Source organism: Loxodonta africana, chromosome 8 (assembly GCF_030014295.1).
Source record: "Loxodonta africana isolate mLoxAfr1 chromosome 8, mLoxAfr1.hap2, whole genome shotgun sequence".
Lineage (NCBI taxonomy): Eukaryota > Metazoa > Chordata > Mammalia > Proboscidea > Elephantidae > Loxodonta > Loxodonta africana.
Genome location: NC_087349.1, coordinates 119,464,521 through 119,486,962, shown reverse-complemented (window position 1 = coordinate 119,486,962; position 22,442 = coordinate 119,464,521). Strand labels below are relative to the sequence as shown.

The 22,442-nt window shown below is 52.2% G+C and overlaps 1 protein-coding gene across 1 annotated transcript; it reads right to left on the bottom strand.

The window, feature by feature from the left end:
• Positions 1-1,764: 1,764 nt before the first annotated feature.
• NACAD (NAC alpha domain containing) lies at positions 1,765-8,933 on the bottom strand. Its single transcript, XM_064290416.1, has 8 exons — positions 8,762-8,933; positions 3,512-8,422; positions 3,115-3,230; positions 2,920-2,994; positions 2,361-2,507; positions 2,137-2,283; positions 1,835-2,055; positions 1,765-1,771 (listed from the first exon to the last, which is right to left on the bottom strand). Exons 1-8 carry the CDS (start codon positions 8,931-8,933, stop codon positions 1,765-1,767), a joined length of 5,796 nt encoding a protein of 1,931 aa, XP_064146486.1.
• Positions 8,934-22,442: the final 13,509 nt, after the last annotated feature.

The window sequence follows — 22,442 nt, the reverse complement described above, 5'->3', positions numbered from 1 at the left end:
TGCTGAAGAGCAGCTGGGTCTCGTCCACTCTGCCCTTACCTGGGGCTAAGGCCCAGATGGCACCCAGCACCTTCGTTCAAGCAGGCTTCTACTGAGCCTCCCTGGTTCCCTCCTGGCCTCTCTTCCTCTCTGTGCTCAGAGGTGCTCTGCCTGGGTGCCGCCAGCCCTGCAGCTCTGCACATACTCGTTGGGCCTCTGCCCATGCTGACCAGTCCTGGGCCAAGATCGACTGTGCATCCCCCACCAAGCTTCCCTCCAGCGGACGCTGGTCACTGCTCCTGCCACTAGCCCGAGCCCTCATTCCCTTAACGTGCCTTTGCCAGCATCTCCCCAGTACACATCCTGGACCTCCAGCTGGCCAGAATCACCCACCTGGGGACCTTGTCCCTGAGCTGGGTGCTGTGTCTCAGAGGCTGAAGGTGGCAAGCCCTGGGCTTGGCTCCTCCACCCATGCCCTCCTCACCCCAGAAGCAGTCAGCCATCTCTCCTAAGCCCACCAGCCTTTGCTCTGCCTGCACTCAGTCCCTCTGTGACCTGTAGCCAGTACACATCTTTCCTGGGACACAGACTGTCTGGTCAGGGTGTCCATGTCCACCCCTGAGCCTCAACACCTGGGTGGGAAGGTGCAGGGGATACACAGAAAGGTTCCCCCCTAGACCTGCCCTCTACCAGAAAGCTCCCCCAGCTGCCTGAGACACCGGCTGAACCCATCCCCAGCCCGCTGGCCTGGTGGAGGGCTGCACGCGGGATCAGGTACGCTCACACTCAGCTGTGCTGGGGGGAGGGGGGGGCAAGTCTCTTCCTCAGGCTTCGTCCTGAGCAGAAGTGGATGACAGTACGTGTGTTATCAGTTTCAGGGCAGGAGGGGAGCTCAGACCTCCAGAACAACAGGGTTTTGTCGGGGAGCCACCTTCCTCTCTGTGCTGGTTGGTCACGGGACCCCAGGCCCAGCCAGGGAAAATCCAGTGAATACTTTGTTTTGGGTACTGTCTAGATTTACATGCAAATAGACCCTGCCCTGCAAACATCTGGAAGTAGCTGAAGACAAGCCCCCAGACATAAAGCCCCTCGGGCCCTAGGCTCCAGTGGGAGAGCCTCCTGTGCCCTCCCAGGCCTGAGACTAAGGTTCATGCTGGGCTATTATCGGGCCACAGCAGCACCCTGTGAGTGTTGCTTATGACGCTGTGTGCGTGCTCTCCACATGGCACACCCCAGGTACATGCCCATGCCCACCATCCCAGGATACAGACCCACTGCATGGCCTGGCTTGCAGGAAAGAGGGCAGCCCAAGGAGGGAATGCAGGAGGCAGGGCCTCCTGGCTGAGCTGGGCCTTCAGTGGGGCTCACAGCTTCCTTCTGGGGGAGGGGGACATTGGGTGGGGGCATTTAATCACTTGGCCTTGAGAGCAAAAGGCTGTCTCATGCAGTTTCTCCAGCCTGTGATGCCCCTATTGACACCTTACTGAGTCCACTGCTTCTGGAGAGTTTCTTTGAGAAACTCTGCTTGAAACACCTCTTCTCTGGGCTACAGAGCCCACTACTTCAGCCAGGTAGCCTGACCTCGTGTCCTTGCTCGATGAGTTGGCCACCTCTGGGCATGCAGGAGGAGGGCGACCACTACCCTCACTGAACAGTAAATCTCCACTCCATGAGCACCCAGGAGCAGAGGCGGCACTGAGGGGTACAGATTTATTGAGCAGCAGTGCTGGGAGGGGAGAAGGCAGGGGGGCGGCTGGGAGGGATGGCCATCCGGTGGCTACATTGTCAGCTCCTGCAGGAAATACAGAGAGGTGTCAGGTGAGGAGAAAGGGAACCCCAAAGACAACTGCAGGACCTTCCACCAGGCCTTTGGAAAGGCAGGTGGGGCCTTCTGGCTAGGACAGCCAGAGACATGGTCCTGCCACCTCTGGAATGGTCCAGCTGGTCGCTCACCATGATGGCATTGACGATGTCACTGTGGTTGTCTCTCAGGGCCCGCACAGCCTTGGCCCTCGACACATTGGCCTGGGCCATCACCAGCTCAATGTCCCGAAGCTCCAGCCCTGTCTCGTCCACCTGTGGGAAGAAGCAGGCAGGCGGTAGCACGAAGCTGCTGAGCCACCCGAGGCTGAGCCCGGCTGCACCCCACAGCCTCACCTCCTCCTCTTCCTCCTCCTCCTCCTCCTGGCACTCCGGTGTCGCCCGCAGCCCTGGAGCTGACTCAGACGCACTGGCTGAGGGCTCAGCGGGCACCTTGAACTTCTCTGCTGCAGCTTTGTGCACTTGCTGAGAGAGGTCCTCAATCTACAGGCATACAAGGCAAGGGTCAGGCATCCTGCACCCAGCTCCCCCACCCCCCACCCACCACCGTCAGGACAGACTTTTGCCTCGCCGAAGACCACATAGGTGTCAGAGGCTGGGCTCTTGAAGACATCAGGCTTGCTGATAACAAAGAGGATGTTCTTGGACTTCTGGATGGTGATCCTGGTGACGCCCTGAATCTGCCGCAAGCCCAGTTTAGACATAGCCTGCGGGGGCGGGGCAGGAAGGGCTAAGACTCCATCTTCTCCCCTGAGCTGGGGGCCAGATGGCAGCCTCTGGTCAAAGGGACAGGCTGAGCTGTCCTGCCCTGTCCCTGAGACAAGAGGATTAGACTCATGCTATCACTAAGTCTGTTTCAACTCTGACCCTGTAGCTTAAGCTATCTCACAAGGTGAGAGTCCAGTGCTCCATTTGTCTGTGGGTTCCTGGCATTTACCCAGGGAGCCCCTATGGACAGGGCTCCAGAGTGCCCAGCAGTGGGGTGTGGAAGGTGTGTGGAAGGACCATGTCCTTCTGGCAGCTGGTTCCCAGTTGGCGGGGGAGAGCCTTCCCACCCATAGCTGTGCCACCAGCCTACCCCTCCTAGCAGAGGGCCCTCACCGCGTACACTGCACTCACCTTTCGGGCCTTCTTCTCACTGCGGCTCTGCTTGGCTTTAGCGATGGTCTCTTCACTGCTGCCTACCGTTGGGGCCTAGGGGTGGGAAAGAAGACTGAGCACTGCCGGGGCTGGGAGCAACACCCTTCATCCATCGGGCCCCTTGAAGCTCATCATCCCCCCACCAGACCAGGGTGCAAGGGTACGGAGGACCACCTGGGGTGGGCACCGCGATGTCCGAGGGGCTGCAAGGTCCTGCTCCTCCATCTCGGGGGCTGATGACTCCGCATGGCTGTCCGAGTGCTGGCCCGAACCTGGAGCCCGAAAGGAGTCTGGGGAGGAGGCAGCAGAGGCTCAGGCCCAGGCTTGGCTGCAGCCTCAAGGCGGGAAGCAAGGGCAACTGTTGGCCTTGGTGGTCACAGGTAGGGGTCCACCTTTCTCCTGTGGGGCTCTGCCCTTTCTGGAGTGTGCAGTTTTCCCCTCACCTGTAGGAGTCCACCCCTCCTGGTGTGTGGGGTCCACCCCTTTCCTGTGGGACTCCCTCCAGCTCAGGACAGCAGTGCCAACCCTGGAAGGAGCTGTTCCCCCCCCCAACGCCCTACCTCCCCCTTACCTTCCTCAAGGCTGTCCTGGTCCTCTTGCTGCTCAGGGGCTGAGAGCCCCAGGGGACTGGCTGGGGGGCAGAGCCCCGAGCACGGAGGCACTTGGCAGGGGGCGCAGATATGAGCGGCCAGGGCTTTGGCATGGGGGCCCCCCATGGGGGCTGCCTTGGGGCTGAGCGGGGGCGAGGGGCACGAGAGGCCAGCCTGCTGCCCAGCCCCAGGAGGCACCGGGTTTCCTGAGACGGCAGCTGCTGCTGGAGGAGCATCTGTGCCAAGCTGCTGGAGGCCTGGCAGGCCTGGGGGCCCCTTGTCCCTGCAGTCTTCTCTGAACCCCTGACAAAGGCAGGGGATAGGGGCTGCCCCAGCCAGGAAACCAGGCAAAGAGGCGTCGGGGTACTGGGACGTGTCCCGGGCCTCGCTGGGCGGGGACGTGTCATGGGCCTCGCTGGGCGGGGAGGTGTCGTGGGCCTCGCTGGGCGGGGACGTGTCGTGGGCCTCGCTGGGCGGGGAGGTGTCGTGGGCCTCGCTGGGCGGGGACGTGTCGTGGGCCTCGCTGGGCGGGGACGTGTCGTGGGCCTCGCTGGGCGGGGACGTGTCGTGGGCCTCGCTGGGCGGGGACGTGTGCCGGGCCTCGCTGGGCGGGGACGTGTCGTGGTCCTCGCTGGACGGGGACGTGTCGTGGTCGTGGCTGGGCGGGGACGTGTCCCGGGCCTGGCTGGGCGGGGACGTGTCCCGGGCTTCGCTGTGCGGGGAGGTGTCGTGGGCCTCGCTGGGTGGGGACGTGTCCCGGGTCTCGCTGTGCGGGGAGGTGTCATGGGCCTCGCTGGGCGGGGCCGTGTCGTGTGCCTCGCTGGGCGGGGACGTGTCCTGGGCTTCACTGTGTGGGGAGGTGTCATGGGCCTCGCTGGGTGGGGACGTGTCCCGGGCCTCGTTGTGCGGGGAGGTGTCATGGGCCTCGCTGGGCGGGGCCGTGTCGTGTGCCTCGCTGGGCGGGGACGTGTCGTGGGCCTCGCTGGGTGGGGACGTGTCCCGGGCCTCGTTGTGCGGGGAGGTGTCATGGGCCTCGCTGGGCGGGGCCGTGTCATGTGCCTCGCTGGGCGGGGACGTGTCGTGGGCCTCGCTGGGTGGGGACGTGTCCCGGGCCTCACTGTGCGGGGAGGTGTCATGGGCCTCGCTGGGCGGGGCCGTGTCGTGTGCCTCGCTGTGCGGGGAGGTGTCGTGGGCCTCGCTGGGTGGGGACGTGTCCCGGGCCTCGCTGTGCAGGGAGGTGTCTTGGGCCTCGCTGGGTGGGGACGTGTCCCGGGCCTCGCTGTGTGGGGAGGTGTCCCGGGCCTCGCTGGGCGGGGAGGTGTCGTGGGCCTCGCTGGGCGGGGACGTGTCCCGGGCTTCGCTGGGCGGGGAGGTGTCATGGGCCTCGCTGGGCAGGGACGTGTCCCGGGCCTCCCTGGGCGGGGAGGTGTCGTGGGCCTCTCTGGGCGGGGACGTGTCGTGGGCCTCGCTGGGCGGGGAGGTGTCCCGGGCCTCGCTGGGCGGGGACGTGTCGTGGGCCTCGCTGGACGGGGACGTGTCGTGGTCATCGCTGGGCGGGGACGTGTCGTGGGCCTCGCTGGACGGGGACGTGTCGTGGGCCTCGCTGGGCGGGGACGTGTCGTGGTCCTCGCTGGGCGGGGACGTGTCGTGGTCCTCGCTGGACGGGGACGTGTCGTGGGCCTCGCTGGGCGGGGACGTGTCGTGGTCGTGGCTGGGCAGGGATGTGTCGTGGGCCTCGCTGGGTGGGGACGTGTCCCAGGCCTCGGTGGGTGGGGACGTGTCGTGGTCCTCGCTGGACGGGGACGTGTCGTGGTCGTGGCTGGGTGGGGACGTGTCGTGGGCCTCGCTGGGCGGGGACGTGCCGTGGGCCTTGCTGGGCGGGGACGTTTCCCGGGCCTCGCTGGGCAGGGACATGTCGTGGTCATCGCTGGGCAGGGACGTGTCGTGGTCATCGCTGGGCAGGGACGTGTCGTGGTCGTCGCTGGGCGGGGACGTGTCCTGGGCCTCGCTGGGCGGGGACCTGTCGTGGGCCTCGCTGGGTGGTGATGTGTCGTGGTCCTCGGCGGGCGGGGACCTGTCGTGGGCCTCGGTGAGCTGGGACCTGTCAAGGACTTCGGTGGGCAACTCCTGGGCATAGGGACCTTGGGACTGGCAGGGGGAGTGGCTGAGATGGGTGGAAGCCGCTTGGGCCTGCTCCTCCATGCCCAGGTGGGGCTGGAGGGCTTGGAGGCCCGCCCCAGCCCCAAGCTCTGGCACCCAGGAGGGGGCTGGGGGTGTTGTAGCAGACATGGGTTCTCCAGGGCAGCCCCTGCCAGAAGGCCCGAGCACAGCCCCTGCTGAAGGCTCTGGGCTGGAGTCAAGCCCAGCCTCTGAGGCCATGGCTGCAGGCAGCCCAGGCTCCCTTTTCTGGCAGAGCTCGGGGCTGATGGCCAGATCCACCATCCAGCTGCTACTACCCAGGGCCTTTCCAGAACCTGAGGTCCGCGCAGGGAGGCCTTCATCCCCCTGGCTCTCAAGCCCCCCAGCCCCATCATCTTTGTGCTGTAAGCCACTGCCAGTCCCTGGCTCAGGCCCCGAGAGCCCCCTGGCTGCTTCCTGCCCCTTCCCCCTGCCAGGTACAGGCTCTGAGGTAAGATCTGCATCTTTCCCTGAGGCCATGGGGGTCACAGTTTCTGGCACCGGCTCCAGGTCTAAGGCAGGGCCTACTCCATCTTGTTGGGTCTGGTCCAAGGCTACAGGTTCTGCTTCTGGCTCTGTAGTCGATGGCTTTGCCACAGCCACTAACTCAGAAGCAGACATCAGTCCTAAGGCCGCACCTACTTCAGGCTGGGCCAGAGCTGCCTCCGAAGCAGCAGGCGCTGTCCCTAGGGGGCAGCCTACTTCTTCCTGCAGGGCCTGAGGGGTTGCCATAGCAACAGGCTCCTGGCCTAAGGGAAGGGCTGCTGCTTTTTGCAGGGGAAGAGGTGTTGCCATAGAAACAGATTCCCGGTGTAAAGTGAGGCTGGCTTTTCTTTGCAGGGTCACAGGAGTTGTCATAGAAACAGACTCCTGGCATAAAATGCATCCTTCATACAGGGGCACAGGTGTTGCTGTAGCAACAGACCCCCGACCTGAGGTGAGGCCTGGGCCTACCTCCTCCTTTTCATTCTGAAGAGTCACTGACATAGCAAGCGAATCTGGGCATGGAACGAGGCTGACTTCTTCCTTCAGGGTTTGCGGCATTTCTGTAGCAGTAGTCTCATGGCCTAAGGTAGCACTCACTTCCTCCTGTAAGGTCAGAGGTGCTGCCATAGAAACCTCGCCTAAGGTGAGGCCTTCTTCTGGCAGGAGTGGAGGTGTTACCCTGGCAGCATCCTCTTGCCCTACAGAGGAGTCTGCCATTTCTTCCTCAAGCGGAGGCAGGCCTACGGCAGCTGGCTCTGGGCCCACACCAGGACCTGCTTCTGCCTGCCAATTGTGAGGTATTACTGCGGTGGCTGCCTCCTGGCCTGAAAGGAAGCCCTCCTCACCACATGGCACCTGGGTCGCCATTATTTCCACAACCTCTCCTTTCGAGACCACGGGCATGGGCTCCTGCTGGCCCAAAGATGGGGCCCAGTCCTCTTGCCTCTCCTCGACCTTGCACCTGCTGTCCTGGAGCAGGGTGCTGGGCTGGGCATGCGGCTCCCCACTGTACAGCCTCTCGTCATCTGCCCCAGCATAGGAGGCTGAGTCCGAGTCGGAGGAGGCCGCCGAGGTGTCATCCCGGAATGCGAAGGCCTCATCCACGCCCTCAATGATGGAGGTGTCTGACAGTGACTGCAGGAAGGAAGCGGAAGTGCTGTCCTCCTCGCCCTCCCCACTCAGGTCTCCAGCTGAGCCAGGAGCCTTGGCCTCCACCTTCTCTTCCTCCGGGGTGGGCAGCAGCAGGACCTCCACTGCATCCACCTGGAAAATGAGGCTGCCCTGGAAGGGCAGGAGGGCTGCAGGGATCATTGGGTCATTTGCCAGAAAGTCAAGGTCAAAGAGGTTCTCCTCCTGGCCCCAGGAAGAACTGCTGTCACCTGAGAGGCTGGACGCGGAGGAGTGGGGGCCCGGGGGCCCCGCGGCATGAGGCTCCCGCTCCCCAGCCATGGTGCCTGGAGGAGAGAAGCCCCAGCCCGAGTGGAGGTCCAGCCCTTCTGCTGGGGCCAGCATGTTGAAGGAGCAGGATGGGGAGGAAGCCCAGCTGTCCCCATCTGCTGTGATGTAAGAGCCCGAGGGCGAGGTGGGCGGTGAGTCAAGCAGCTCTGCCTCAGAGTCACAGGCCTCCATGCAGGGCCCAAGGCCTGGAGGCAGGGCACAGGTGGTCTGCGGAGGGGTTGAGGGGGGCGTGAAGAAGGAATCAGGCTCTGGGTGAGGGAAAGGCACAGGAGGGTCACCCTGAGAACATAACTCAGAGGGTGGGTTCAGGTTGGCGTGCCCACCTGCCCAGTCCCTGAGCTCTGGGGCGGCTGCCCTGGGCAGCGTGGGAAGCCTGCAGGTCTCCTCGCCCATCACAATCCGTGGCTCCAAAGTGGCTGGGAGGGGCGCCTCCGCTGGCTGGCCCTCAGGAGACACTGGGATGGGGCTGCCCTCTGCTGGAAGTGCCCAGGCCAACGGGGCCTGGCCTGGCCCTGCATCCCAGCTAGCTCCCTCAGGCTGGGGCCGGGCACCCGGCTTGCTGGGCAGGAACGTGACGGCCAGAGGATTGGACCCTGGAGGTGTGGTGCAGTGTTCCAGCTGGTCCCCACTTAGGATGGTAGCAGCAGCGGCATCACAGGACAAATCTGTGGAGACAGAGGAAGAGATGGGAAAGGGCACAGGGCCCTGGGGGGCGTCTCCAGGCCACACCAAAGAGACGCAGCGCTCCAAAGCTGGGCTGCCTCTCCGTTCTCAGATGAGAGACCCGCTCAGGGTGAGGGGAGCCCAGAAGATGAGGTGGGCTTATGTTTGAAAGGGCTTAGAGGAAAGCTGGTCTGGGAGGATGAGAGAGAAGCCAGCGGTGTGGACAGCATGAAGGAGGGATTTTAAGAGTTCTGACCGAGCACTGGGCAACTGGCCACAGCAGCAGGGCTGGAGCTGGGCGACAGGAGAGGCCTGTGGGGGTTTTACTGCAGATTAAAGTGGACTCTTCTCTTGGCTTTTCTCTGAGAAAATCCAGAGAAGATTTAACTTGCTTTCCCATCTCCTCAGGAGACTGGCTTCCTACTTCTTTTTACTATAATCCGTACTGGGCCTCACAGAAGAACCTGAATCTGTGGGCAGCCCAAAGTCCTTCTTCTTGACCTCCTCACCAGACAAGCCACATAGAGCAAGGTTGAGGGCCTGACTGGGGGTCGGGGTCCTGCGTCGGCTCCAGCTCTGTTTAACCACATGGTGTGACTGCAGCAAATCTAGTCCCATCCTAGGTCTCCTTTACACTGGCTCTGGTAGGGAGGGGTTCCACCCTCCATCCCTGGCTCCTCCCATGCCTCCCCTCACCAAATCTAGGCCTACACTTAGGTTAACCTGCCAGGGTCTTATCAGGGGTCTCACCCCCACTCCTGCCTCCCAGAGCCAGGCCCCTTGGCACAGGGAGAAGGGGCCAGGGCCCTGCATGCGGCCAAGTCTCTGCATGCGGCCAAGTCTCTGGAGACTGGAAAGGCGGAGCATCCCACTGAGATGTAGCTGGGGTGCCACCAAGAAGAACAAATTACCAAACCTCCCACAAGTTACCAAACCTCTCAGGTGTCAGGCTGGAAGGACTGTGCAGTATGACGTGATCCCTTACATGGGCACAAAAGAGAAAGGCTGCCCTGTCCTCCAGGGCCGGTGCGGGGAAGCCAGCTGGCTCAGAGAGGCTGGGGAAGCTTCAGGCCTGCAATGGCAGTCATCCCAACGTGTCTTCTACAGAACCAACACGGCAGCCCATGGGTACTACTGTACCTCCTTTGCATGGGCAGGGTCCACCACCTCTGCCAGGAACTAGAACAAGTGGGTGCACTCCCTCGCCTTCACAGGGTGAGCTCCCTTTCTGCCCTGCCACACACACCTCCGCTCCTGTTAGGCTCCACTGTAACATGGCCTCAGCACAGGCAGAGCTCAGTACCCACCTGTGGACAACGCATACCTCCACCTGACAGCTCTGCTGCACATGCACACAATCAAACATGGGCGTGGGCTGGGAAATACTCAGGAAGCCCAGGGGGGCAGAAGAGAGCCTCTCAGAGTTACACTACAGCCCAAACCTCTGCTATTGTTATTCCTTCTAGTTTTTTTTTTTATAGACCTGTGTTTTATTAGTTGAGATCGTACCACACACTCAATTTTGAACCTTACTGTTTTTACCCAACATTACCTCATACGCATTTTTCCATGGCATTTCACATACTAGTGAATCTCATTTTCAACGGCTGTGTGAGGAGGTCCCATTTAAGGGATGCCAACCAGCCCCCTCAGCAGTCTGCACACCTGGACCTTCAGGCCCAGACACCTATGTGTGAAGCATCTGCTGAAGGCCCTGCTACTCCTGCCAAAGGCTCAGGCCAGTCACTGCCCAAAAGGGAGTGGGGGAGGTGGCAGCACAGAACAGTTACCTGGGCTGAGTCCCTGGACGCAAGGAGAGCAAGGCTCCAGACAGCCCTGGTCCAGTTCCACCATACTCCCTGTATAACCTCCCACAAATTACCAAACCACTCTTGTGCCTCAGCTTTCTCATCTGTAAAATCAGGTACAAGGCTGCTGGCAAGATATCTGCTGAGCCGGAGAAGATATCTGCTGAGCTGTAGATGAACGCAGAAGGGTGCATCCCTCCTGGCCAAGCCGCTTGTCTTTCCTCAGCAGAATCAGGGCTTCAGGGCTGGCTGGCATGCATCCCCAGGCAGTACCGCTCTGGGTTCCCACAGGAGCTGGGAAGCGGGTGCTGGGATGGCCAGCGGATACTGAGAAGCTGGTACTTTTGGTCCTCTGGGGTGGGACTGAAACCCAAACCTGGGAGTGGGCGTGGCTAGTGAGGACTGTTGGGTGGCATGGGGTATGCCAAGGCTGGGGCTCCTGGCACTGATCCCCAGCATAGCCCCTGCCCACTAGCACGGGGCTCCAATGTCTCCTTCTGGGGGGGGGGTGTGGACTGGACCAAGGTCAGAATGGCAGGGGGAAACTGAAGGTCAAAGGTTTGTTCAAGGTCACCAAGTTAGTGGGAGCAGAGCCAGCACAAGACTCCAGATCTGGGCTCTGGAGGCTGCACTGCATCCTCCCTCCCCTCTACTGGCCCTGGGAGGGGCAGCCTGGGCACCTCCTCAGCTTTTAGACCCAACCCTGGTTCATCCTCAGGGCCAAAGCCCTTGACTCCTCACCCACTGAACAAGGTGCCCTTGGCCATCCTTGAGCCATGACCAGCTCTGGGCAGCGCCATTCACAACGCCTGACCTGGACGCTGGAGGCCACCCTAGTGCAGAGCCTCCTCAGATCCAAGACAGACCCCACCCACCTCCACCAACACTTGCTGACACAGCCACTCCAAGGACACAGGGATTGTCTGCACCCCTGCCACTGCGCTTCCGGCCTCTCTCCACTCCCTGCTGCCCTTCCCCCAGCGTCTCCTACATCCCAGACTCGGCCTGGGAGTCCCCAGGCTCAGACTTGGTGCTGCTGCTCTTCTTGAGCGGTGATCAATCATCCCACCTCCTTCCCAGCTCGCCGGTCCCCTGGGGCAGCCCTCGGGCATCTGAGGCTGGCGCCCCTGCTCTGCCCGCCGCGGGGCCCCAATGGTGCCAGGGCGCAGTTTTGAACCCCTTCCTGGCTCCGAGCTCCCTGGAGGTGGGACGGGAAAGCTCAGCTTTCAGGGTCGCCACTGGCTCGCCACCCGGAGCCTCTGCTCCGTGCCACCTCACGGGCGGCCAGCCCTGCCCCGCCCGGGCCGCAGCTCTTCGCAGACAATGGGGCACGGCGCCCGGACCCCGGCTGGGATACACGACTCGCTCCGACGCCCCAGCCCCGGGACACCCCCGTCTGACACTCCCTGGCCGCGCCCTTCCCCCGCAGCCCTTCCGAGTGGGCGGGGGGCGGGGTGCGCCTGCTGGCTCCAGGTGGAGGGAGGCAAGGACCCGAGAGGATGGGGATGGCCAGGCGGCCCGGGAGGGTGAGGTGGCGTGAAGTAGGGGTGTCGGGAACGGAGGGCAAAGCAAGAGGCGCGGGGCTGCAGAGGGGCGCGCCAAACGCAGGGCCGAAGCCTCACCTGTGTGCGGGCCAGGGCCGCCCGCCTCCGGCAGAAGCAGCTCCGCGCGGGCCGCCTCCCCGGGCATGGCCTGGCCGTGCGCCCGCCGGACCCGCAGATCGTCGGTCAGTCGGCGGGTCGGCCGGTCAGTGCGTGCGGCCGCCCGTGGAGCCTGCGCGGCCACCGCCCCTCGGCCCCGCCGGAGGGGGGGTCGCGTGACGTCAGCGCCCCGCCCGCCTGGCGCCCCGAGTGAGCTTGTGCGCGCGCGTGCCAGGCGCTGCGGCGGGCGCGGGGCGCAGAGTGGGCGGGGCGGCACAGCCTCCAGTTCCCTGACACCTAACCCCGGTACTGCAGCGAAGGGAGCAGGTGCAACTCAGCAGGGCGGCGCCCCAATGAGGGGACGGCGCCCGGGGCAGCTGCACTGGCCCCGGGTGGGCGGCACCCCTCAGCAATCCGGGGCAGAGGCAGGGGCGACTCCGAGGGCCGGGGTGGAAGAGCAAGCTGCTGGGGGCTGGGCATATATGCCCTGCCCTCTCGAGACCTCGATGTGAAGGAGATTCAGAAAGTAAAGGGCCCCGGAGCCGCCTGCCCCTGGCGGATACGCAGAGGGTGTGTAAAGGACCAGGAGGGGACCTTAGCCACTATCAATTGGGCTTCTCCAGCCCCAAGGTGCGCTGCAGAGGGCGGGGGGGGGGTGGGTGGGGAGGGAGCCCACACGATTGGGTGATCCTAGCCGTCCACGGTCTCCTTGGAAACCGCCTCCCGTCCCCATGGCAACCAGGGACGGCAGGAGCTCGGACAGGAACGGAGGCCCAAGACCGCTCCCTGAGCCCTAGGTCTCCACAGCGCTCTATAGCTCGGTGTTTTGTCCTCCCAGCCCCTCAGTTCTCTAGTTACTAGTTGGAAACGACGAGAAGAAATGCGCCTTCTTCCATTCTTGGCAGCCGCCACGGCCACAGCCTCCACGAATAAAAACTTTCCCCTTTGCCTTCCCAAAATGCACTGTTTGCTTCCACACAGCCCACTCCACCACCCAGATTCACTGAGCACCCACCCCGTGCCAGGCACGGGGAAGCAGAGATGAATGAGACATTGTTACCATCCAGAGCTTGCAGACAGTGGGGAAGTCGGGAATCAGAACACAGCATTGTTGTAGGATGTATGTTTCCTCCATTCTTAGTCCTCTGCTCTGCTGGCTACACTTTCAGCTCATGAACCAGGGACCGCCCTGACTCTCCCCCAGGCCCAGGCTCTCCGTTCAACGCTGCCCATTAGCTGCCTGCTGGGAATCTTTCCCCCTGTACCCCAGGCACCAAAACCCACCATGCCCAAACCTAAGCCCAGCATCCTCCCACAAATCTGCTCTGAAGCCTGCATTCTCTCTCAGTCAGCAAACCTATCCATCTATCCATCCTGGTTGCTCAACCAGAAATGCAGGGTTTATCCTCTTCTTCCTTTTCTTCACACCTTCCACTTAGGGACTATCATCTTCACCTCTCGACTATTTCTAAATTGCCTCCTATGACCCTTCTTCCATTGCCTTAGCTGAATCCTTCATAACCTCAGCTGCTCTGACAGCTGCCTTCCATATTGTCATCCACCATTGATTTTTCAGAAACCATATCTGATCATGTCACCCATAAGTGTAAAAACCTTCAGTGGGGATTGAGGGGCTTCCAGTCCAGACAAGATGGCATAGACTTGTCTCTCTGTTCTTCCCTATCAAGTACAACTATAAATCCAATGAATAACTCAAGAGACAACCAAAAGAGAACTCTCAAAGATGAAAGGAGGCAAGTGAGCTGGTATGGACCCCAGAGCTGGAAGAACAGCATAGACACAGGGTATCTTATGACTCCCCACCCAACAGAAGACAGTGAGCCTGCCAGCGTTTTCCTACACCCAACCTACCAACAGAAAATTACTTATCCTTGTATGGAGTTAAGAGTCCCACTGACAACACCAGGCAAGGCTGGTAGAACTGGCAAGGGGATCAATAGGAAGCCCAGCTGACCAGGAGCTAAGCATCTTCGTAGCCCACGGGGCCTGAGATGTTCTCCATCCCTGCCCAAAGACACTGTGTAACAGGGGGTACTGGCAAAGGGGATCTGGCCACAACAAGCACTCAACCCATGAAGCATTCTCCATCTGAGACTCCCTTCCCCCACCTAGACACAACCCTGAGGAAACTCCTTCCATACCTTCAAACAATACCAACAGGGACCTGTAGGAGACCTAGTGATATGAGATAAACCAAGCTGACCAACATAGCCCCACAAAGGTTCTGAAAATTACATTGTTATTGGAACCATGGGCCACAAAAGTAGCCCAGGACCTGCATGCTAAACCTAAACAGGGTGACTGCCTGCTAAAATAACAAAAAATTAACATAATAGTCAAACTGTTCAGGATACAATAAAAAAATCACCCATCATACCAAGAACCAGGAAAATCACAACTACAATGAAAAAAGACAACCAATTGACACCAACACTGAGGTTAATAAGGTGCTGGAATTATCTGACCAAGATTTTAAAACAATTGTCATTAAAAAATGATTCAACAGATCATTTTTGAATTTTGTTCATTGAAACAAATGAACAAAAATAAAATCTTAGCAAAGAAACAGGAGTTATTAAAAAAAATTATAGATGAATACAGAACAATCACAGAAAAGAAAAACTCACTGGATCGACTTATTAGTAGATAAAGATAACAGAAGAAAGAATCAGTGAAATTGAGGACAAATCAATAGAAATAACCCAGCTGAACAACAAAAAGAAAACAGTCTGAAAAAAAAAAAATTGAACAGAGGCCCAGGAACCTGTGGAATAATAACAAAAGATCCATCATATTATTAGAGTCCCAGAAGGAGAGGAGAAAGATATTGGGGCCGAAAAAGGAATTGAAGAAATTGTGGCTGAGACGTCCCAAATTAAGCAAAAGTTTCAAATTCAAGTAGCCGAGCAAACCTCAGAGGGTAAACCTGAAGAAATCCAAGCCAAGACACGTCATAATTAAACTTCTGAAAACTAGAGACAAAGAAAACAATCTCGAAAGCAGCCAGAGAGAAATGACACATTGGTACACCAATTAGAATGACAATGACTATAGAGGCTAGAAGGAAGTGAGACAACATTTTTCAAGTGCTGAAAGAAAAGAAACTGTTCTTCAGGAATGAAGGAGAAATAAACACATTCTCAGGTGACGGAAAACTAAAGGAATTTGTTACTAGTAGACTTAGCCTTAAAGAACAACTAAAGGAAGTTGTTCTAACAGAAAGGAAATGATAAAAGAAGGAATCTTGGAGCATCAGGAAGGAAGAAAGAATGATGGAAAAAGTACAAATATGGGTAAATACAATAGACAACCCTTTTCCTTATAAGTTTTCTAAAGCATATGTGATAACTGAAACAAAAAATTTATAACACCACCTGAACTCAGGACAATGATATTTGAAGTTGAGGAAGGTAAACGGGACAGAAATGGAAGTAAAGTGGTAAAATGTTGACACCAGCAGATTGTGACCATCCCACATATGCATATTTTAATACCCAGAGCAAACACTGAGAAAACTAAAGTGATACCAAAAAAAAAAAAAAAAACTATAAATAAATCAAGATGGAGTCCTAGTCCTAGTCCTAATCCTAGTCCTAGTCCACAGGAAAGCAAGAAAAGAGAAACAAGGAACAAGAAACAGTGGCAGAAGATACAAACTGACAGATTTAATATGTCAATAATTATCTTAAATGTAAATAGGATAAATACACAAATTAAAGGCAGAGATGGCAAAGTGGGTTTAAAAAAAAAGCTGTTTACATGAAAATCACTTCAAATTTAACAATACAGATAGATTGAAAGTAAGAGAACAGAAAAAGGTATAACATGCAAGCACTAATCAAACAAAACCAAGCAGGAGTGACTATATTAATAATTGATAAAGTAGACTTCAGAGAATTACTAGAGAAAAAGAAGGGCATTATATAGTGACATACTTTATGATGGATCTGTTCACTAGGAAGACTTAATGATCCTAATGCTCTGTACCAAACAACAGAGCCTCAAAATACATGAAGAAAATTAATAGAGCTGAAAAGAGAAATAGACAAATCCACAATTATAGTTGAAGACTTCAACTCATCCTTCTCAGTAACTGATGGAATTACTAGACAGAAAATCAGCAAGAATGTAGAAGATCTAAACATCACAATTAACCAACAGATCTCTATATAGAATATGCTACCTAATGACAGCAGAATATGTATATTTTTAAAGCACATATGAGACATTTCCCAAGATAGAGCAAATCCTGGGCCATAAAACGAACATCAACATATTTAAAAGAGTTGAAATCACACAGAATATGTACTCAAGACCGCAATGGACTCAAACTAGAAATCAATAACAGAAAAACAAGAAAATCTCTAAACACTTAGAAATTAAACAACACACTTCTAAATAATCCATGGGTTAAAGAGAGAATTTCCAAGGAAATTAAAAAAACAAACCAAATATAGAACTGAATGAAAATAAAAACACAGAACATCAAAATATGTGATATGCAATGTAGCTAAAGCAGTGCTGAGAGAAATATTTATTGCACTTAGGAAAGAGGAAAGGTCACACATTATTAATCTAAGTTCCTACCTCAAGAAACTAGAAAAATAAAAAAGACCAAAATAAACCAAATAAGCAGAAACAAACAAAATGAAGAACAGAAATCAATGAAATTGAAAACAGAAAAATAAAGGAAATCAATAGAACAAAAACATGGTTCTTTTTATTGAAAGAAAAAATCAATAAAATTGATAAACCTCTAGTAAGACTGACAGAGGAAAAAAAAAAAAAGGAGATGAAACAGGGTATATTACTACAGGTCCTAACACATTTTATGAGGCATGAAATACTGATACCAACATCAGACAAATAAAGAACTTAGACATAAAAATTCCTATTTTTTAAAATACTATCCAATCAAATCCAACAATATATGAAAAGAATTACACACCATGACCAAGTTCAATTTATTTTAGGTATGCAAGGCTGGTTCAACATCTGAAAATCTGTCAATATAATCCACCATACCAACTAAAGAGGAAAAAATTTGATTCTATCAATTGACACACACCCACAAAACAGCTGACATAATTCAACACCCATTTGTGATTAAAAAAAAAAAAAAACCTCTCAGCGAGTTGCAAATACTACCTCAACTTGATAATCTACAAAAAGCCTTACAACTAACAACATATTTAATGTTGAAAGACGGAATGCTTTTCCTCTAAGATTGAGAATAAGACAAGGAAGATTACTCTGACCATTCTTATTCAACATAGTACTGCAAGTTCTAGTCCTGCAATAAGGCAAGAAAAAGAAATAAAAGGCAGATCAGCTTCCAAGTAACAGTGTGAGGAGCTCTGCTGACCCACTCCTCAGTGAAACTAGTGAAAACTATTAATCCCTCACAACCATCGAGGATTGTTCTTTTTTATGTTTAAACTTTTTCTTGGGTTTTTATAATAGTGATCTCATACAATATTTGTCCTTATCTGGTTGACTTATTTTACCCAGTGTAATGCCCTCCAGGTTCATCCATGTTGTGAGATGTTTTGTGGATTCATCATCGTTCTTTATTGTTGTGTAGTATTCCACTGTGTGTATGTACCATAATTTGTTTATCCATTCATCTGTTGATGGGCACTTAGGTTGTTTTCAAGTTTTTGCTATTGCAGCAATGAACATGGGCATCCATATGTCTATTCGTGTGACAGCTCTTATTTCTCCAGAATATATTCCTAAGCAAAGATTTAAGCACAGAAAAAAACAATCTTTGATGGTTATGAGGGAGGGGAGTGGTGGGGAAGGGAAATCACTAGATAGTAGACAAGTGTTAACTTTGGTGAAGGGAAAGACAATGCAGAATATAGGAGAAGTCAGCACAACTTGACCAAGGCAAAGTCATAGAAGCTTCCTAGGCTCACTCAAAAACATTGAGGGACTGAGTTACTGGGGCTGAGGGCTAGGGGCTATGGTCTTGGGGGACATCTAAGTCAACTGGCATAACACAGTTCATAAAGAAAATGTTCTACATCCTACTATGGTGAGTGGTGTCTGGGGTCCTGAAAGCTTGCAAGCGGCCATCAAAGATTCATCTATTGGTCCCAGCACGTTCAGAGCAAAGGAGAATGAAGAAAACCAAAGACACAAGGCAAATGTTTTCCGAAGGACTAATGGACCACATGAACTACAGACTTCACCAGCCTGAGCCCAGAAGGATTAGATGGTGCCAGCTACCACCACCAACTGCTCTGACTGGAATCACAATAGAGGGTTCTGGGCAGAGAGAGAGAAAAATGTAGAACAAAATTCAAATTCACAAAAAACGATCAGACTCACTGGTCTGACGGTGACTGAAGGAACCCCCGAGACTATGGCCCCTCGTCACCCTGCTAACTCAGAACTTAAGCCACTCCCAAAATCCACCTTTCAGCTGAAGATTAGACAGACCTATAAAACAGTAATACATATGAAGAACATGCTTCTTAGTTCAATATGAGGACAAATGGGCAACACCTGTCCAAAAAGAAAGGCAAGAAGGGACAGGGAAACTGGACGGACACTGAGAACCCAGGCTGGAGAGGTAAAAGAGTGTTGACACATTGTGGGGACTGCAGCTAATGTCATAAAGCAATTAGTGTCTAAGATTTTTGAGTGAAAAACTAATTTGTGCTGTAAACTTTCACCTAAAACACACACACAAAAATAACTCAAATGCGTATGTTTAAGAGCAAAAATTATAACTTTTAGAAGGAAAAATAGGGATAAAACTTTATGACCTTGGGATTCAGCATATGATTCTTAGGTATGACAACAAGAGCAATCACAACAAATAGATAAATTGGACTTCAAAAAATTAACTTTTCTACCTCCAAGGGCACCATCAAGAAAGTAAAAAGACAACTTTCATAATGGGAAAAAATATTTGCAAATCATATATCTGATAAGAGACTTGTATCTAAGTAATAAAAGAAAAAAAAAACCTGATTCAAAAATGGACAAAAGATCTGAATAGATATTTCTCCAATGAAGATATACAAATGGCCAACAAGCAATGAAAAGATGCTGAACATCGTTAGTCGTCAGGGAAATGCAAATCAAAACCACAGTGTGATACTACTTTATACTCACTAGGATGGGTAGAATAAAAAAGTCTGACAAGTATTGGTGAGGATGTGAAATCAGAATCCTCACACATGGCTGGTGGGAATGTAAAATAGTGTAGCTGCTTTGAAAACAAGTTTGGCAATTCCTCAAATGATGAAAGAGTTACCATATGACCCACTAATTCCATCCCTAGGTATACACCTGAGAGAACTGAAAACATATATTCACAAACACCTGGTACATGAATGCTTAGAGCAGCACTACTCATAACAGCCAATGTCCATCAATGGATGAAAAATTGTGGTAGAGCTATACAATGGAATTAATATCCAGCAATAAAAAAGAATGAGGTACTGATACATGCTACAACATGGATGAACTTTGGAGTTACGCTAAATCAAAGAAGACAGTCACAAAAGACCACATGATATATGATTCTATTCATATAAGTTTAGGGAAGTCTATAGACAGAAAGCAGATTAGTAGTTGCTTAGGGCTGAGAGAAGGGAAGTGAGGAGTTGGTGGGTGATAGCTAAAGGGTATGGAGTTTCTTTCTGAATTGATAAAATGTTCTAAAATTGACTGTGGTGATGGTTGCACATATCTGCAAATAAATTAAAACCCACTGAATTGTACACTTTAAATGGGTGAATTGTATGGTGTGTGAATCATATTTCAATAAGGTTGTTTTAGAAAAGAAAAAGACACAGGGATTGGAAAGGAATAATAAAAAAAAATGTTCCTCTTTGCAGAGAACATGATCATCTACATACAACATCCAGAAGAATTTGCAAACAAAAAACACATGAAATGAGGGAGTAACAAGGTCACAGGATACAAGATCAATGTACAAAAATCAATCCTATTTCTAACAACGAACATGTGAACACCAAAATTAAGAACAATACAATTTACAATCACTCCAAAGGAAATGAAAAACTTTGGTATAAGTTTAAGAAAACATGTACAAGATGTGCATGTTGATAATTGCAAAACACTCATGAAAGCAATCAAAGGCAACCTAAATGCATAGAGAAGCATACCATGTTCATGGAACGGAAAACTCAACGAAGTGAAGATGCTGATTCTCCCTAAATTGATCTGTAGGTTTAATGCAATTCCTATTCAAGGTCAAGTAAGGTTTTTATAAATGCAGACGAGCTTACTCTAAAATTGACAGGAAAGGCAAAGGAACTAAACCTTAGGGGGCAGTGAGTTTTTGTTAATGGTGGAGGAACAACTCAGAAAAGGAGGGTGAGAATGGTTGCACAACTCAAAGAATGTAATCAGTGTGTCACTGAATTGTACTATAGGAACTGTTGAATTGGTGCATGTTTTGTTGAATATATTTTCAACAAAAATAAATTAAAAAAAAGGCAAAGGGACTAGGCTAGCTAAAACAATCTTGAAAAAGAAAGAAGGAATCACTATACACAATATTAATGCCTACTTTCCAGTTACTGTAATCAAGACAGTGTGGTAACGGCAGAGAAAGGCACACAGATCAATGCAACAGACGGAGAACCCAGAAACACGCCCAACTGACTTCTGAAGTAAATCAATGAAGGAAGGTTAGCTTTTCAACAATTGGAAGTTGATAGGCAAAAAATAACCCTCAACTTAGTCTCACACCTTATTAAAAAACTAGTTCAAAATGGATCATGGACTTAAATGTAAAACATAAAACTGTAACACTTTTAGAAACAAATATAGGCAAAAGTATTTAGGACCTAGGGCTAGGCAATGAGTCTTAAGACTTGCCACCAAAGGCATCATCCAGGCAAGGAAAAACATAAACTGGACTTCATCAAAATTTAAAGCCTTTGCTCTGTGAAGGATCCTGTTAAAGGATGAAAAGACAAGCTATGACTGTAGAAAATATTTGCAAATCACATATCTGACAAAGGACTAATATCCAGAATGTACACCCCCTCCCCTTCCCCCCCAGACTACGGTCCTTGGCTATGCTGCTCAGAACTGGAGCTATTCCTTAAGTCTGCCTTGTTTGCCGAAGATTAGACAGGCCTATGAAACAAACAGTAACACACGTGAGGAATGTGCTTCTTAGTTGAAGCATATGAGAGCAAAGAGAAGGCAGGAAGGGACAGGAAAACTGGATGGGCCCAGGGAACCTGGGATGGAAAGGGAAAGGGGGAGAGTGCTGACACAATGTGGGGATTGCAACCAATGTCACAAAACAATTTGTGTATAAATTTTTGAATGAGTAACTAATTTGCGCTGTAAACTTTCACCTAAAGCACAATAAAAAATATTAAGGAATTCAAAACTCAATGGTAAAAAAGCAAACAATCCAATTAGAACATGTGTAGAGACAAGAAGACATTGCACTCTAGAAAATATGCAGATGGCCAAAAAGCACATGAAAAGATGTTCAATATCATGAGCCATTCAAAAAAAAAAAAAAAAACTAAACCCATTTATAGTGACCTTACAGAACAGAGGAGAACTGCCCCACAGGATTCCCAAGGAACTGCCAACCTTTTGGTTTGCAGCTGTAGCTCTTAACCATTTTTCCATCATGAGTCATTAGAGAAGTGCAAATTAAAACCACAGTAAGGTATCACTGCACACCTACAAGAATGGTTTTAAGTGATAACACCAAACGCTAACAAGGCTGCAGAGAAACTGGAGTCCTCATACCTTGCTGGAAGAAATGTAAAATGGTGCAGTCACTCTGGAAAAGTTTGGCAGTCTCTTTAAAAACTAAGTATGCCAACTACCAAAGACTTACCAATTCCACTCTTGGGCATTTATCAGAGAAATAACCTGTACACAGATCTCATAGCCAGTAAACAAACCGTGTCACCCTTACCATGGATGAACTATTGATACCTGCAACAATTTGGATGAAACTTGAGAATGCTTAATGAAAAAAGCCAATTCTAAGAAGTTACGTTTGTATGATTCCACTTACATGATAATCTTGAAGTGACAAAAATATAGAAATGTAGATTCGTGGTTACCAGGATAAAGACAAGGGGTGGTGGTGGGAATAACAGTAACATGAAGGATCCTGTGGTGATGGAAATGTTCTGCATCCTGGCTTGATACAGGCAGTCTTCAACTTACGACAGGGTCTGTTCAGATGAACCCATCGCAAACTACACGTCGGTTCTGACATAAGTTGAATACTTTATTTAAGTTTCATTATTATAATTCCTTTTAATTATCAGTATCTTTATAAACCTGATCTTTGTCTTTGCGGGTTGCAAACATCACATATAAACTCAGATATATTTTAATATATACAGACAAAAAAATAAATCATAAAAATTGACTCCAATCATAAAGAAGAGTTGGATGATGTTGTCATCTTGTCAGTTGCGGTAACAACTCTATTGAAGCTTCTGGATCATCTGGATTGCCCCTGAGAATGGCGATGGCATTATAGTCAGAAAAGTTGTCTGTATGGTACTTTTCTTCCTATATTTTCTGGTAACATGTTTCCTAAATCTGCCTATCGACTTTAGCGAAGTGATCAGCTTTTGGGTCCACGTTTTCAAGCAACTGAAGCCCCCGATTTAGTTTAGGAA

Coding starts and splice junctions, on each gene's coding strand:
- NACAD (XM_064290416.1), bottom strand. CDS start 8,933: ATGGGACTAGATTTGCTGCAGTCACACCATGTGGTTAAACAGAGCTGG. Junction 2,508..2,919: donor GTGAGAAGAAGGCCCGAAAG/GTGAGTGCAGTG, acceptor CCGCCCCCGCAG/GCTATGTCTAAACTGGGCTT. Junction 2,284..2,360: donor TGGTCTTCGGCGAGGCAAAA/GTCTGTCCTGAC, acceptor GTATGCCTGTAG/ATTGAGGACCTCTCTCAGCA.